The following is a 17,645-nucleotide window of genomic DNA, read 5'->3' as shown; positions in this document are numbered from 1 at the left end:
GCGTGGAGTTAAGTAAAGTGTAGTTGCGTGACAGAATAAAGTCGAGTAAAGTGGCATGGAGTGGCGTAGAGGGAGTTGCATAGAGTGTTGTGGAGTAGAGTGTCATAAAGTGGAGTAAGTTTAATGGAGTACAGTGTCATAGAGTGAAGTTCAATAGCGTGGAGTGTCATAAAGTGGAGTAGAGTCACCTAGAATGAAGTAGCGTTAAGTACAGTGGTAAAGAGCAGATCAGCATAGTGTCAGAAGAACTAACCTGTCCTGATGAATTCCACAGGAGCAGATGCATGTTCCTCAATCCCAACTCACCCGTGTTCAGTCAAAAAAGTATAATCCAGCTAAGCAAGAATGAGGGGGAAACTGGAGTGGAAGAGAGACTGCCTCCTGGGTCAGGTGTTCTCCCTTTTAGTATTTCTTTTTTAACCATCTAGGGCTCTTTCTTATGTTTGGTGCTACGATACCTGTAGAAACGATAATCATAACAACTAAGAATTATGCATTTCTTAATGCAATTTCTATTCACTTGCACTTTTACTCATTCCCCACCTGTAAAACTCGGAGGACTAGCTTCTATATGGCTGCATCAAATAAGTACTAATTGCAGTATTATAATGCCTCTTTTGTCCTTCCTGTTTCTTCTTAGAAAGTCTCAGAATTTGTTAACTTTAAAGTCTCTCAACAAGGATAAGGAGAGTTATGAACCAAAAAAGCTTAATGTCTTTGAAAACATTAGAAGATGTAGAATACACTATAAAACTTGCAACGTTGGGACAAGATAGAATCTGAACTCACACATCTTGGACTGGCATGTATCTCACGATCCTATGCGCCTTCTCCTGGGCGTTATGGATGGTCTAAGACGGGTCCCATGCAGACAAACTATTCCTGGGGACAGCCATCTTGGTGGCTAAACGAGATATTGCCATGGCCTGGACGCAACCTGACACCCCCCCACACACACAATTGCCAGATGGCGCTGAGGGGTGGACTGGTGTGCTGCTCAGGAGAAACCCTTATTTGAGGCCAGGTGTTGCCTAGCCAAGTACCAAAGGGTGTGGGGTTAGTGGGCAGACCAAATGGGTTAACGGGGCCTGAGAGGAGGGACTCTTGTCTTCGACATACCATCCCCCACCTCTTTTTGCCATGTAAAGTGCTGGATCATTGTTCTTACTGTATTATTTCACACCTGATGCCTTTAATATGTCATGTGTGCAAATTTGTATACTGTGCTGTTGGTGCTAATTTTTCTTTGTTTTCCCCAAAATTAGTGAAGTTGATAATCAAAAAAAAAAAAACTTGCAAGGTACTTACTTTATCTCTGCAGAGATTCATTAGGCTTGTTTCTCGTTACTGGAATCCGCTGATAAACATATTTACACAGGAACTCCAACAAGGACTTCCTTCAGAATAACATATTTGCAATGGAACACTAAACTCACCAAAAACTGGAACAACCTACAGTGTGCACACTAGAAAATAAGCGGGTAGGAAATTAAAATTAGTCTAAAGACAATTTCTGACAGGTGCACTGAAGAAACACTACTCTCTACATGTAGCGACAGTTGAAGTGCACATTGTCAGAGGTTCACTGGAGCGAAGAGGAGATCAGCTTGAGGGGAGTTCTGAAAGTCTAGAGTGCTAACTGCTGAAAGCGGGGTGGGGCGCCATACCCACTGAGTCAGACAGCATCTGGAGCTTTGTTCCAGATAATGAGAACAAGAGATCCTCTCTCACTTTCCAACAAAAATGAGGCGAGAATATCAGTCTCCTTCTAAACTGTGAATTAATTAGTTAGCAGGCTATTATGTTCATGACACGTATAGTGCAGTGGTGTCGAGTGCATTTGTTTTGAGTTAAGTGATGTGGAGTGTTTTGGCGCAGAGTGCAATGGCGTACGGTGGGGTGGTGCAGGGTGGAGTGGCGCAGAATGGAGTAGAGTGCATTAGCGTAGAATGCAGTAGAGTGGTGCAGAGTAGATTGCGGTGGCATAGAGTGCAGTGGCACAGAGTAGAGTAGCATAGATTTTAGTGGTGGAGAGTGCAGTCCTGCAGAGTAGAGTGTTGTAGAACGCAGTAGCATAGAGTGCAGTGATGTAGAGTGCATTGGCGTAGAGTAGAGTGCTGTAGAGAGCTGTGGCATACAGTAGAGTGATGCAGAGTAGAATAGAGTGGTGTAGAGTTCAGTGATTTAGAGCGCAATGTGTAGAGTATAATGGTGCAGAGTAGTTGGCGTAGAATGCAGTGGTACATAGTAGAGTACATTGGCATAGAGTAGAGTGGTGTAGAGGAGAGAAGCGTAGAGTGGAATGGTGCAGAGTGGAATGGTGCAGAGTGGAATGGTGCAGAGTGGAATGGTGCAGAGTGGAATGGTGCAGAGTGGAGTAGGGTAAAGTGGAGTATGCCTAGTATGATAGCTCACTGCCATTACAGACAACACATCTTCAACTGAAATGATCATTGCATTTGCACAGACAGTTTTACTGATGCAAGTATACAATGCACAAATGATAATGTGTGGAAATGTCATCACCTAGTGCATTGATTTGTTTTGATCGTATTGAAATATTTGTTTCCACTACTTTTCGGAAATACCATCCTTAGCCAGCATGATTGTCACATAAACCCTCTCACTTTGAAGTCAGAGAAAGAAAAGTAGCCTCCAAGCTCCCCCAGAAGACAGAGCCTGACATATGACCTCTGTCTTTGAATGCACAGCAAATGTGACTAGAACAAGATTTAAAGGCCTGTTTACAGAAAAGCAGCTCTTGGAAGAATACAGTAAATAAGGTATGGGACACTAAAGAGACCAGCCCCATGATGGACAGCCTAAAACAAATGGTCAGCAAATAGAAAGCAAAAATATGTGAGTTGCAAACCAAAAAGTCAATGGTATGCAATGGGCGGAATGCATTCCCAGAGAAGGTTTCCGAGTGTCCCCAGGATCTCGTTAGCAAACCACAGCTGCACTGCCTGGCAGGCTTCGATCTAAAAAGGACTGAAGTGAAGCAGACCGAGGACTAATAATTAAACAGTCAGTACCCTAAGCTTTTCCAATCATTTGAGAAGATTGGATTCCTGCCTTACACTCAAAGGGCGTGAATTGCACTATATGGCTGTTAAGACTCGAAAGGATGTACCACCCCAGCTTTCATGATAACATTTTGATATCTTAAAAGGCAGGTTGTTGGAAGGAAGTGTGTGACAGCGAATATTTAACCATCTTTGATGCCAAGCACGTCAGCGAGTCTTGGTAGGGTATACGATGCATGATGGGGCAAGATTTTAGTTGGTTTGTACTCCCAGATTCCTTACACCTGTGGATGGAATAAAAATGGTTGTGCCATAGGCAGTAGCGGAATTCCCTGTTAAATGGATATCTGACTTATACAGATTCAGCTTGAGGAAATTGGTGTTCATGCACCAGCACACCATCGCCAGTGGTAAACCCCCAAAACCTGAGTATATGTAATTACTGTATGCATTTTAAAAACCTCTCATTGAGCATATATGTTACAGATTTATTGTAGAAACTTTCTATTTGAAATCTGTATAATTATGGAGAACGTTTAAAATATTTATGTTAAAAAAAATAAGTTTGTGATTATCATGTTTGTTTCATTAATCAGTAATTATCCGACCGTCATAAAGCGAAATTACGAAATGGGCATATATGGCCATCGCTTTACATGTCAATCATGGAAAATCAAACATTGCCTTTTTCTAGCAAGGAAACAAAAAAGAACATGGTCTTATTTTTGCCTCGAAAAACGGGGATGTGCTCTTTAATGCTTCAAAAAGTGTTATCCCTTCATACGAAAATAGAGAGTATATTTAATATCTAAGGGAAACATCATTTCCAAAGAATATATTGTTTGCTTGCCCTTTTACTGTACCGGCTTACAGACTTTCATCTAGAAAAAGTGTTTTTCCATTTGTTTCATTGTGGGAGGCTAAGATGTAAAATAGCGTTCAGATTGTAAAGCGTGGTAGCTGCCAACAGTGTTGGAGTCTAGCTGGTTTTTTTCAAAAACCAGAGGCCTAATTAAAAAAAAAAACGTATTCCTCTGGTCTGTGCTTGCATTCATTGGGTGGAAAGTGCATTTTTGCAAGCTTTAATTCACAAAGAGAACTACTCGTGTGCAAAATGAGATGCCCGTGAACAGATTGACTAGCCCGCATGCGTCTGTTCCAATGTGAGCTCTGCTCTTTGGGGAACTCCTGGGTATGTAGTAGTGACAAATTTTAGCACATCTTTTTCTCACGTTCGCTGAAATTTGCACAGCGTGGTCTGTCTTTCCTATGTAGGAAACCGAGTACTTAAGTGGTTAGGTGAAGGTGCATAACGTTATATTTCTACCCATAAGATACAGGTGGGAATGACATTTTATGGCATTGTCAATTGGTGCCTTTTAAGGAACCTACATGACAATTGCTCAATTTTTAACACATGTTGGAATCAAACTTTACATAAATAGGCCAAAAGTAGATCCTGGTCCTCGCCTTGTCTCAGAGATGAGTACAGAGGTCGGGCCTACATTTTCTCAAAGTGAATTTGACTTTTAGAAGCTGCAACTTTCCCCCCAAATGAACATATTTTGCAGATGTCTGTACTTTGCAATGTAATGTCAAATATCATAGAAAAATGCCATATGAGATAAAAGCCTAAAGGGGTGCAACCCCTTATGTAGGACAGGTACTTGTGGTAGGCTTGTAGATGTCTGTCTAAAGTTGCAGGCTAGAGCTTATGTCTTCATGCTTGTAAATTTCTGACTAGAGATAGAGAATAGTATTTTCCAGAACTTGCCTGAGAAACTAAGCCTGGAAATGGTAGTCAACGTCTAAATGTGAGCCTTATCGACTTAGGTTGTATATTGCAGAAAGATCATATTGCAGATAGCCTGGGGCCTGAGAAGTGCAGACCATGAGCCGCAATTATATATCTGCCAAACACAAAAAGCAGTTGGCATAGAGGGGCAAACTGTAAAGCAAGCATTGATTAGTTGTGCCTGGCCTTGTATGACAAATGGACTTGGCACCTTATTGGATTGCCAACATGGAAAGGTCTCTTGGTAAAACCCATTTTTTGCAGAGGCAGAAGCCGGCTTGAGGAGCCACATTCACCCCTTCACCCTCAACTCTTCCTGACCCTATACATTTCAGATAACTGCATGATTTACTACCTGAACTAAACTGGATCTACACGGAAGCCTTTGGAGAAACTGGGCACTCGCCACAGCTTCTGCAGGCCAAACTGCTTGACCACTACTGTGGGTGTCTTGTCATGCTTCCTTTCCTTAATGTGTCTGGGAGCCTTGAAACATAAATCTCCCATTACATGATTTCTACTATAATTTGTAGGTGGACCGAACACCTCCTCCTACCTCGACAGCATTTCAGAACAGATGGTTCAAGGTTACAACCAAACCACTGAAGGGCTTAGAGGATGGAAGCTCAACAGTCACTCAAGGAAGAACATGTCAGACTTCCAACAGTATCAGAAGCTCACAGTCCCTTCTTCTGAGAGCACAGACCGTTGGGTGCGGATTGTCACAGATTGCTGGCTACTCAGAAGACAGAGGGGTTTAAACTGGTGCCATAGACAGGCTGACCCTTTAGCTTATTCTAGGCTTTTTGTAGGGTCCAGACGTGCACTCATTCTCATCCCATTTGTAGCTAACCAACGAGAAACACATAATGTTTTGTAAATTGCCTTCCCTGTTCATCTTCCCTGTAAGGCCTTTAGTCACTTCTCTTCACATGCCCACAACACATTACATTTTGGGACGAGAAAGAACATCAAGACCTGTTAAGCAAGAATAGGCATGGTGGCAACCAAAAAGTGGCTGAGAAATGTGTACATACTTGTGGGCAGGCAGTTCAGAGATTGCAGTAGCAGCTAAAGTGCGAGAAGTGGCTGGTCTGTTGAAGGTCGGTGTTTGAAGGACAAAAAGATGCCGTAAATGTGGCAGACATGCGCACAGAGTGTATAATAGATAGGTTTTGTTCGCTGTCATGTAAACCAGCATTCTGCAAGGAATGGGATCATATCAGTAGATCATTATAACAATGCGTGCATCTTGTTTGTTGATATATTGTCCCGGCGTTGGATTATCAGCAATTTGCCAGGTGGCTGGCATCCCGCGGAAAGCCCATTTATTTCTCCGTTTTGTATTCCAGAGCTACAGCTCCTGCTGTAAAAGTCAATGAAATATGAAAACTGTTCTAATGTAATATAATGGGAGCATCTTATCACTGCTGTGCACACACATATCATTGGCAGATGCTCAGTGCCCTGTTCCAGTCCATTGCAGGCTGCCTCTTTTTGAGCTGTCCTTTCAGGTTTTAGGTCTTTGTTGGGAAAGCCGGGTATTCATGGAGGTTTTGTCAAAATTGAAGAGCAGGTGGAAGGGATGATCCAAGCTGTGACTTGAAGCATTGCCGGGTGCTGTGCTGATAAAACATGATGCCTACATTCAGCCTATTGTATTACACAATGATGGGGACGCGGTAAACAAGAATCCAGGTTTCAGATATATGGATATTTGTGAGCAATATCATGTCATTGTTGGCTGCAAGGCAACGGGTATTGTGCCAACTGTGTATAGAAAAGCCTTTTACACCAGGAAATCAACTTCTTTGTATAGTCGTGTTAAATGAATTTAACCTTGCGCTGCTCACTTAACCGTTTCTTCTGCATCCAACAGCTCACACTCCAGATAACAGCTTCCTTGGATTTGTGGTCGAGCAACATCTTAATTCGAGTGACATCAAACACATCAATGAGATCAAAAGGCAGAACCAGTCGCTTGTCTATGGCAAGGTTGACAACTTCTGGAAAGTAAGCTTATTTTTAATATATATTGTCGGTGTACTCATAAAAGCATATGATATTGTTGGAATGGTGTTGTGTATCTGTGAATATGAAATATGTGAGTGACCCCTGCTGTGATGATCTAGATTATTGCAACTGTTAGCAGCAAAAACATCGTTTGAAGCACCACAATTCATACAGTATCCTTCTACCTTTTGTGTTTGTGTACATGGTATGTGTTTGACTTGCTAGAAAAAGCACACACGTGAAACTACCCAAAGTGTCCTCGGTGAACAGACCTGTACTTCCTAAACATGTTTTACTACTTCAGATCATTTCCAGAAATAAGTCCGAATGACCATGTGGAGTAGATGCATCTTACTATTTATATTCAGATCTAAGCACTAGAATGTGACATATTTGGAAAATAATGAAAATAAATTTAGACATACTTTAGCCACTGCATAGAACCTGTATTTTCCAGTTTTTTAGGACTTGTAACTTTAAAAGGCAGTTTAATAGTGTTGTTAGCAGGAAGGCACCTACCAGTAGATGTAATGAAAATCATGGTGTCTCTCTGGGTTATGAGATCATTATCTTCCCTCCCCCAGTCCTATCTACTGAGGCACGGGGTTATTCCTGCTGCCCGAGGCTACAATGCATCATTTAATGTCTGCAATACTGGCCATGGCCCCAGCCCCAACCCCAGGCCTTTTCAGAGTAAATATAATCTTTAGAGGGGCTTAGAAAATAGAATAAAGTGCGAGAGTGAGCTATGTATTAAGACTTTCCTCTTCTCTGTAGGATAGAGAGCTGCTGGGTATTCTGTGGATTCTTGCTGCTTGCACTATCTGTCTTCATCTGCACCAGTTTCAAAAAACTTTTTACATCACTTCTTAGAGCAGAATCTTAAAGAACCAAACCGACAAATCCTGACAAGCACAGTACCCATATACCAGGCCTCTTTTCTTGCCTTCACTATGTCAGTGAACGTCTTTGTAGGTGTGGCTCCTTTTTTTAGGACATGAGGGTTTACAGGCTCAGGATCAATATCTTTGGGATGTCCCGCGAAGCTGTCATTGCCAGATACCGCTTCTCCCCTGATGTGATGGTGGGCATAGTTGCTGTCTTGGAGCCGGAGCTTAATTCACTTACTGCTCACCACTCTCTCCCACGATGTGCGAGCCTATGTGAGAACAGTGGCTACATTCCATTTCACGGCCACTGGATCTTTCAAGAGGGAATCCTCTCACAACATTGGCATCTCGCAGGTACGCTAGCCTATATGCTTACGTCGGGCACTGAGATACATAAACAGAAATGTGCACCGGTTTATCGCCATTCCACAGTCACTGGCCGAAATGCAAAGTGTGCATAGAAATGTTACGCCTTTACCCACTTTCCTCTTGCACTAAGTGCAATTGACTGCACCCACATACACTTTAGCAACCTAATCATACAGCACAGCACATCTTTATCACATCACACACCACTGGCACCCCATCAATGTGCAGGCTCTCTTTGATGTAGGGTTTTTTTTGGTTTTTTTTACGAAGTTTTATATAGGGCGAACTTGACCCGAATCGGGTATCAGAGCACTTTACATAGCACCAGTTGCGTTACTTGAGGACACATTCATATATTCTTTTTGTTAGGCACGGGGGAAATAAGTGATTTGCCCAGAATCACAGGATTTTCAGCGTAATTGCCGAGACTCGAGCCCAGTTCCCCAGATTCGAGGTCGACCGCCCTAGCCGTTAGGCCAACTCCTCTCCCCCTTGCTTTGTGGATGCTGTCTTTCCTCAAAGCACATGTGACCGCTACAGTTTCCGACAGTCTCCTCTTGCACTTCATTTGGTTGCTGGGGATTTTGGTGATGTGACTTATTAGTAAGGAAGACAACTCACAAGGGGCCAGCATTTGTACCTGCGGGGGGGAAATCTCAAACAAAATCACTACAATTGAGTATGCACACATTACCGTGAAATAAATTACATTACATGTAATTAGGCATGATGTAGTACAATTAGAATAGAGGCCCCTTTTTAAGATAAAAAGCCCATTTTTGTTTTTGCAGATGATGCTGGGTATGCCTCTACTCCCCATCTCCTTACCCTACAGACTTTTAACTACTGTATCGCAGCAGAGATGCAATAGGGCACACATAGGTACATGAGTCATTATTAAATACACTTTTGGGGTCCTCAGGTCGTGGTTCAGATGTCTTGACTGTACAGGGACTGTGGGGTTACTGTTGTACTCCCAGAAGTTGTGTGCGATAATGTTTTTGCCGGTTATGTGTTGTTCAGCATCACCGCATGACATGGCTTACATATAGATCTTGATCTACGCCCGCATCCAGGTAAACTGGATAGGGTACAGAACAGAGGTCAGGATATGCAGGTTTGGGATCAGCTGATGAACTCGTTTTTTCTCTTGAGTTGATAGATTAGTTGCTGCATTCATGTGGTGGGATAGTCTATTGTCAGTGATGAATGGTGGGCAAGTAACACCCTGTCCTTGGATACCATCCTGAGACAACTCTGTTTACTTCACATAATGTCGCCAACTAACATGGTATACTCAATTTGAAAAAAAGGATTCAATTTCTCACTGTGACCATTATCAATACCAACACGCAACCTCGATATTTCACATATTACACTCATATTTTAGGGCAAACCTACTCAAATTTTAACTTGGTGCTCATACTTTAGTACACAAACCATCCCTGCTTTGATTTGTTTTCATTGTATCATATTTTGAGTTCTTGCAGTACATGTTGGGTATTTCCCTCCCGCATTCGGAGCCTCCGCTTATATGTGGAGGCTATCCTCCATATGTGGGGTGGGGACTTTTTTCTACAACAAAGAGAAAAAGACATACAGGAAGAGGAAGTTGCATATTTTGTAGACATTCTGCGTCATCCTCTCCTTCAAGCACCCTCCTCCTCCATCCTACTTCTCTTTTGAAAAATCTTGACCCCCAATATGGCTGAGGAGCATGACAGTAAGGGTTCCCTTTCTCTGGGAATGAGCTGAATATCATCACTGAATGGGTCATTGAGCAGTACTGTACGCATTAATGGGGTCCAGATACACAGTTGAGAAATGCAGCGCTGGCTTAATTCTGGTGAGACATCACAATACGCTGCAGTGCAGTGGGTGTCCTGACCCGTCTGGGAAAACTGTTTAGCATGCGCTGGTAGAACCTTTGTCGCTGGGCTAGAATTGAGGCATGGAACATTTTAGAGCTTATCCTCCCAGCCACATACACAGCTCCCCACACAAAAACCTATATTATGGGCAGTATTTATGTGGTTAACAGGATTAAGTCGGGTTGGTCAGATTTCTTTCAGGTGTACACGTAAGTTACATGTAGTAACAATATTAATTTAATGGCGATTAGTTTGACTCCAATCCTAAACTGAGTGGGTGGAGACATTTAAGTCTAAAATTTTGTGTAGCTTAACACTCAGTTGATGAGTAGCCAAAAGTAGTAAAGTTATTCAAAAGTGTAAGAGTAACTTACACACGTAAATTTAATCATAAGTATAAGTTGCCTGTGTGAATAGCTCCAATAACATTCGCAATAAAAGGTATTCAAATGCCAAAGTACTTCCATGCATCCAAGGTACAAGAAGTTGAAACTAAAGAAATAAAAAAAAAAAAGTTGCATCTTCTTTTAAAGAGGCTGCCTTTTTGGAGCATTAATAGTGGAATATCCCTCCAGATGTGGTTCCAGTCACCTTCAATGTATTACTGTAGAAGGCTGAAAACATTCTTCCTTGTCTTCCAACATGTCCCCTTTGTCAAACTTTAAAACCTGAGTCTCCCGTGGTATATTTGCTTGCACGCTGGGGAGCATGGCTCTTAAAAAGCATGGACTTGCTTAGAAGTAAAATTACCTGCAGCTAGAGGGAGCTACTTCCCAGTGAAGAAATCAGAATTAACTGCAATCCCTGGAAAGGGGGATTGGACATGTTAACATTTTGTGGGGAGAATTGGTCTCGAACTGTTGTGTTCTGCTGTGCACTGTTATTTCTGATATTTGAAAACCTCCAATTGTATAACATTACGGTTTGAGGAATCTTGAGGACGTAGGAAGGTGCTAAAATGAAGATTGTCTCGTAGACAGGTCACGTAGAACAAGTTGTAGGTTTATTTATTGAGATACAAAGTCCATGTAAAGCTCATGTAGAGCTCATGTAGATCTCCTGTAAAGCCCCACCAGGAGCAGCCTCCCTGCTGCTCAGCCCATCTCTTCCAACTGCCAACTCCTCCAGTCCCCCACACTCAACATTTCAAGTGACATCACTCATGGCTGAGCAGCAAGGGACAGAACAATAATAAGGAAGATGCACCAACAACAATAGGTTATAACACAAGCATTCGCAATTAACTGGTGCAATTAGAAGACTGAGTTTTCTGCTTCCGGTGCTCACGTTCGCATAGTGGCCTCAGTACCTGGAGACCTGTACTGAAACTTTCTTGATTTGCAAGGAAGGTTTAGCAGTACATTGAATTAAGAGAATTCAGCTTTGAACACACAATAAAAAAATATCTGGTGAAAGGTCTTTGTTGTTACGATTGATATATGCTTAAACAGATGCTTTACTTGCGTCGTTAAGACATGCTGAGCCCTCGTACTCTGTTGACCCAGGTTAAGAATTGTGCAACAATGCAATATTTTCCGCTTTGTTATTTGCTAATGCCAATTTAATAGTTTCCGCTTTATTTGCTAACGCCTTTCTTTAAGTTATCTCCATTTGGCAACTCCGGTTGCTACTTTAGGAGTGACAATACCCCTTTGTTTGCATACACCACAACTTTTAATTTTCCTTCTCAGTCTCGCCATCTTGTTAACAAAACACACACAAAAACCCTGTGGCTTCAAAAGGTCACTAAGCGATGCTTAGTTAATTTTAATGTTTTCATTTCTAATATCTATTTGCTGGAAACGTCTAGTGAGTTCTAGGCTTTAGCTGCACTTGTCTCTAGTTCCATTAATGCATAGGCCCAAATATTATAGCCTTGGTAACAATTTGCTTAATTTTTATCTGAGACAGCAAACGTGCTATTGGCGAAATCTTTCGTAAACAAAAAAATTAATTTAAAAGGGTTGAGAGCCCTCCCATTACTTACCATTGTTTGTCTTCCACGTCACTCTGGTTTCTTTGCTTCTTATTGGTCACACCCCCTGTTTGCCTCATGCTTCCTCCATGCGCTTACATTGTTTGTCCCTGCCACGAGTCATGGTTTCATGTCTGCGGTCAGAGTCCTTCCACTGGCTGCACACTCCTGCATGTACATTTTCCTATGCACTGTATAAGAGTGCATGTGTCTGCTGCAGGGCCGGACTGGGAACCAAAATCCAGCTGTGGCAAAGTGCTCGGGCCCCCCCCCCCCCAAGGGGGTTGGGGGGGATAGCAGAGCTATTTACCAAGGCCGGTTTCGGACGATTCTGTTACAGGGCCGTTATTGCAGCTATGCCGCAAAAACGTCCCTGTAACAAAAACAGCCCCCAGGGGCCCAAAACTGGCCCCCACCCTGGCGGCCCACCGGGGAAATGCTGGTGCCCGCTACGGCCAGTCCGACCCTGGTCCGCTGTCCATTCTGCTCCCTTCCCCATTCCAAGCTTTTGCCCCAACCTCCCTCCCCCTTCCCTCCTCCTGCTGTCTATTGTGTTGCTGCTGCGTCCTCCTGCACTTACCTCGTGTTGCTAGCCTCGTCCTCCTACTGTCCATTGTGTTTCTGCTTCCTCCCTCCTCCTCATAGCTCTTTTTTCTTTACTTTAAGCCATGTTGCATAGCAGCCTATGGTGCTGTGCAACACACCTTAATTAAAATACACAAAGCCAATAGATCTCCCAATGGCGAAAGCTGTTGACTTTGCCAACGCTTGTTCTGTTTCACAACTGCCTTAAATTAATGAGCTTACGCTGTTTTACTTAGAAATTATTTTTGCTTGGTGTTTGGAACCTTGTGGCTTTACTGGCTGTGTAGTTTCCAAATGTAAAAATACAATTGCCTGTATGCGTATGAAAGAGAAATTCTCGTAGATATTTTATTATAAATGCCCATGGAACCAAGTCACACTAGATATTGTTGCATAAAGCCGTGGTCTGCCTGTGCTTACAGCTGTACCGTTTTGTTTACTGTTTTTATCTTCCCTCTAACAGATAATTGCTACTTGAGCAGTATTCTCTTAGGACTGTGGGTTATAAACAGCACAGTAGTCGTCTTTGGAAAACAGAACAAAGTCTTTTGGGACACAGTTTCTAGTATTTCTTGAATAATAATCAATTAATGTGCCGATCATGTCTGTGCAAGTTGTAACATCGTTTAGCACTATATCGTGCCAGTCCCAAAATCTTACCACCTATCCCTAGGCTAGCTGTTATAAACATTTACAGATTTTTCACCATGATTTGAAGAAGTCTTAAGTGCTCAGTGAGATCTATGAAAATTTGCTAGAAATACTTTTGAAAAATCTGCGGAGAAAACTTACATCTGCGGGTAAGGAGCAAGCAAATAGAAACAATGATCTTCATCTAAAGTCAAAATAACCATCACCTACATCGAATTTCCATTATTTTCAATATTTCTGAATGTGTAGAATGCAAATTGGTTGAATTATGTGGGTACTGTGCGCCACTTGCACATGTGGCTTTTCACTCTCCTTGGAACGTGTAGATGTCCAGAACTGCTCCTTCAACACGCATCTTTTGTCAACTTTGCTCCATTTTGCATTTTGGGGTATCTTCACTCCACCAAACCTTACCTTATGTCACTTTTGAGTGTTTGTGCCACACTAGGATCCCACAAGTGCGTGACACAGTCCGTCATAGCAGTTAGAAGATATCTTCCACTGGGGGACTTAGTTACTGTGACTAGGCAGCTTCTTGTAGGATTCACTGTGCCTAGCATGAAGCTCCCCTGAGCTGCCATTACAATAACACCTGGAAATACCAGCAATGTTGTTTACCTACGTTGTATTAGATTGCTCTATAGGACTACTGTCTTGGATAGGGTAACTCCTCCTTATTTTCACATTTTAGATGATTTTGCTCTCCCAGTTAATTTTAGAAGATAGAACAAATCTGCTGGACATTTTTGAAATCTGTAGCAAATCTCCACATGTTCAGAAGAAAAATAGGAGTTAAGTCATTTGCATTTTTGGCAGAACAGTCTATGCTGCAGATTTTGGCTGTTATAACCATATATGGCATTGTGTGGTCCAGTTCCACTATAGTCTTCCATACACAGTAGTATGCTCTCTAATCTTGTTGTGTAGCATAGCAGGGAAATAAGGGATCAATTCATCATATGAAACTCTGAGGGACAGTATTTGTTCCCGTGGCAATACTTGAAATCCTTGTTTCTGTGATAAATATCTCCACACTCTGAAGGAGACCAGATGCTTTTAGTGTAGCCTTATAGCCCGGCATAGTGTGCTATACTGGCCATTGAAGGCCTACTTCAACATTAAAGGCTTGAACCGAAGGTGACGACCTATAACAAGGGAGCGGCAGTGCTTAATTTAGAAAAAAATAAGTGCCAGGGATCGCGTCAGGAGGCCATGACTGATTGCACCACCCTTTGCCCCTGCCAGTGCGGCCATTGACATTATCAACTCAGTTTCCACCAATCACACTCCCACAAATGTGACAGTTCAGACTATTCAAGGTCCCCAGAGTTATAAGAATGGCTTGGGCAGCAGGTATTAGTCATTTTTAATGTTTATTTAATTTGAAAAGAACTGTTGTTGTGCACGTCTCTAAATTAGACAAACAGTGCCACCAGTTGGCAGACTGTCATAAGTGCTGATTTTGACAATTGGGCCACTGTCCAGCACCAGAAACCACCAGCTCAAATTAAGCACTGGGAAGCGGGCCTTTAATGGTTGATATAGCATCACTTCGGCCGGCTTTAAGTCTTCTAGAGCATTTCGCTCCATGAGGGTGGATTGTCTTAATTAGGAAACTAAGGCCTTCCAGGAAATGGGGGAGGTTGAAGCCTCCACGGCTCCCAAGCCTTTGTTTCACAGCTCTTTCTGTAATTGTTCAACAATTACAACCACAATCAGGGCCACAGCTGTTAACTGCTGAGCATACACAGCAACACACATGCAAGGAGTCTGAAGTCAGCCTCTGGTTCTTCTTGGGCTTGGCTAAACTACTTTTTTTCATTCAGCTAGAGACCCAAGAGCTGAGCAGAATTTCCTCCTCCCTTCTTCTGAGGCTTCAATGACACTGTGAGCTGCGGGGGGAGCGCGATTTCCTATGCCCTGGTCCATAGCCCCTACCTCTCTCTTCCACTGCCCAATCCACATATTCTGGAACGGTAGGGGAAGTGGATTAGGATTTTTTAATGTGGAGAGCATCAGTCCTATACCTGCGTTTATAGGCTTTTGCTGCACATTCTCTTAAATTGAGCTTTTAACACTCCAGTGTTGAAATATATGATAGGGTTTTAAGTAAAGGTGTAAAATGAACCCCTACACCAATATTTATATATTCCTGGCCTGTCTCCTCTCAAACATAGGGAAAACTTCAGATTGGCAATGAAAAAGCCTTGACGTTTTTTTGGGGCTAAATCCTCGTACAAAAAACTAAGGTAATGCACAAATGGTAAGTATACACAAAAATGTACGAAATTAGGTCACAGAATTTTAAATGTTTAGGATGGGTCTGTACTCCAGGATCTGGGTGCACTGTCTTACAAGCTGAAACCTCCAATCATTCTGGGGTATTGGGTCTCTTTTTCACCAAACATATCAAACCTATAAGTGGAAATCTAAAGCAAAGATCACTACTATGCCCCAGTTCAACTAAACTTAATGAAAAGACACTCAAATACTGGGAGTCCCAACTTAAAGACACACTCAGCGAAAAAGAGATACAGATGCTATGGACCTCCCCCACACACAGCAAAATATCCCTGGTACTAGCTCAGACAAAGTTCTGGACTTTACACAAAATCTACTGGACCCTGGCGCACCAAGGCCTGAGGACCAATGACCAGTGCTGGAATTGCAATAAGGGAAAGGGGGACCTGGCCCACCTTATATATTACTGTCCCAAAGTCAAAGTATTCTTGGAGAAGATCTTCACCTTTTTAAACAAACTGCTAGGTTGTACTCTAAAACAGAGTTTGCCACCCTGATAACTGCCTTTATTAAGACAGATACAGACTCCCAACAAGACAGAGACCTACTGGACCTCCTTATGTCACCAGGAGTCAAAATGGCACTAAATAAATGGAAAGACATCTCCAAAGCAACGTTCAAGGGATGGCTCAACTGGGTGACGTATCTCAGAGGAGCGGACACAGTGGCCCTACGTGATTCACCATGGAGACAACCCAATAGGCAGATGTGGGCATCCATGGACAAGTTCCTAGACCTATATGAGCCGCCATGAATAGGCCTAGTATATCTACCTCGAAAGAAACCCTCATAAGACAATTGCGTTTAGACAAAATCTCCCTGCATGCTATTTTCTCCTCTTTCTCTCTGTTCTAGTCCCTATCCCTGTCCCTCCCATTCCTCTCTTGCCCATACGAGCACAGCGGATGGGGGGCGGTCAACCTACAGCAACTGTTTCTACAAACTAATCCAGCCAATTTGTGCTGCCCTGTAACAACAAGCGATGCAGAGTACATGTTATATGTTAAATGTCATATTTTGTAAAAAAGAAGTAAAATAATAAAAAAATATACTGAAATGAAAAAAAATCAAAAATAGAAGGCATGATCCAAAGCATATCTGGCAAGTTTCCTGTCAGCTGGGACACCAGTAAGCACTGACTGTTAAACAACAGCACTCCACTTACTCGGGCTGATAGACCTGCCTGTGATGAAAGAAGCAGAAATGTAAGGTCCCGAATGAAAAGTGATACTTCCTCAAATGTTAGGACTCACTCACGCTGTCCTCCTGGCGTGGGACACCTGACGTCTCCCATTAATGTGGTGAAAATTCCGTCTGTGGCCTTTGCTACTTTTTTTACTCACGATCAAAGCAACATCATTTGAACTCAACCTAAGAGAAGGGGAAGTGTGCTAATAGATTTTAGTGTTTTTTTTGTTTTATTTCATTTTTGTCATATGTATAATATAATTTTTATTAATTTAAACTAAACAGGTCCTGCCTCTTTTCTTTATAAAAATCAATATTGTTGGCAATTTCGACAAAACCGTATTACTCCTACTTGCCAGAAGCGAGGCTTCTCCCTCAAATTATAATTAAGTTGTGTATCCGGGATCTGCTTGTCTCGTTGGAATTTATCGGGATGCTGGTGCGAGCTGAGCTTTCGGTATTTTCTTTTCTCAACATGTTTTGGCATGCCAGAATTTCTTCTATTTTAGTTGAATGCTTGGCACAGCATTTTCACACAAACACACAACACATTCCAGTCATGCTCTCATTGGTATTATAGAGTGCTACTACATTTGTGGTCCAATTCTGTTCAATAATTCGTGAGAAAATACTGTAGAAATGCAGTTCACCTCCACATCCAACTAACGTATAAATGGGTCCTGTGTAAGTGTCGCCTGTGCCCCCCCCCCTTGCTAACCAAGTCACAGGAGCCCCAGTGTGTCATTCTCTCTAGGAATGACTGGCCCTTGAATTAGTGTGCTACGTTCAAGTTTGGGAACTAGTGTACAGAATAAAGGGAGAGTTTTTTAAATTGGGGTGCCACAGTGTGATTATCAGAATTAGGCAGGCGTGCCTGACCCTATTGTTGGAGAATATTCCTAAAGATGTGATAAAATGACTGGTCAGAGTTCCAGGGGGGGTCAGGCGTTGTGTTTGTTACTGGGTTCTTATATATTATAT

The 17,645-nt window shown here is 42.4% G+C and overlaps 1 protein-coding gene across 1 annotated transcript in view; it reads left to right on the top strand.

The window, feature by feature from the left end:
- Positions 1 to 17,645, top strand: part of MGAT5 (alpha-1,6-mannosylglycoprotein 6-beta-N-acetylglucosaminyltransferase) — a 603,388-nt gene that overhangs the window by 455,099 nt on the left and 130,644 nt on the right. The window contains exon 11 of the mRNA XM_085647328.1: positions 6,701 to 6,834. Coding sequence (XP_085503454.1) covers positions 6,701 to 6,834 — 134 coding nt within the window. The remainder of the gene's footprint in view (positions 1 to 6,700; positions 6,835 to 17,645) is intronic.

This window comes from Triturus cristatus, chromosome 3_2, assembly GCF_964204655.1.
Source record: "Triturus cristatus chromosome 3_2, aTriCri1.1, whole genome shotgun sequence".
NCBI lineage: Eukaryota > Metazoa > Chordata > Amphibia > Caudata > Salamandridae > Triturus > Triturus cristatus.
Note: the sequence above shows the minus strand (reverse complement) of the source record. Positions and strands in the feature narration are given on the sequence as shown.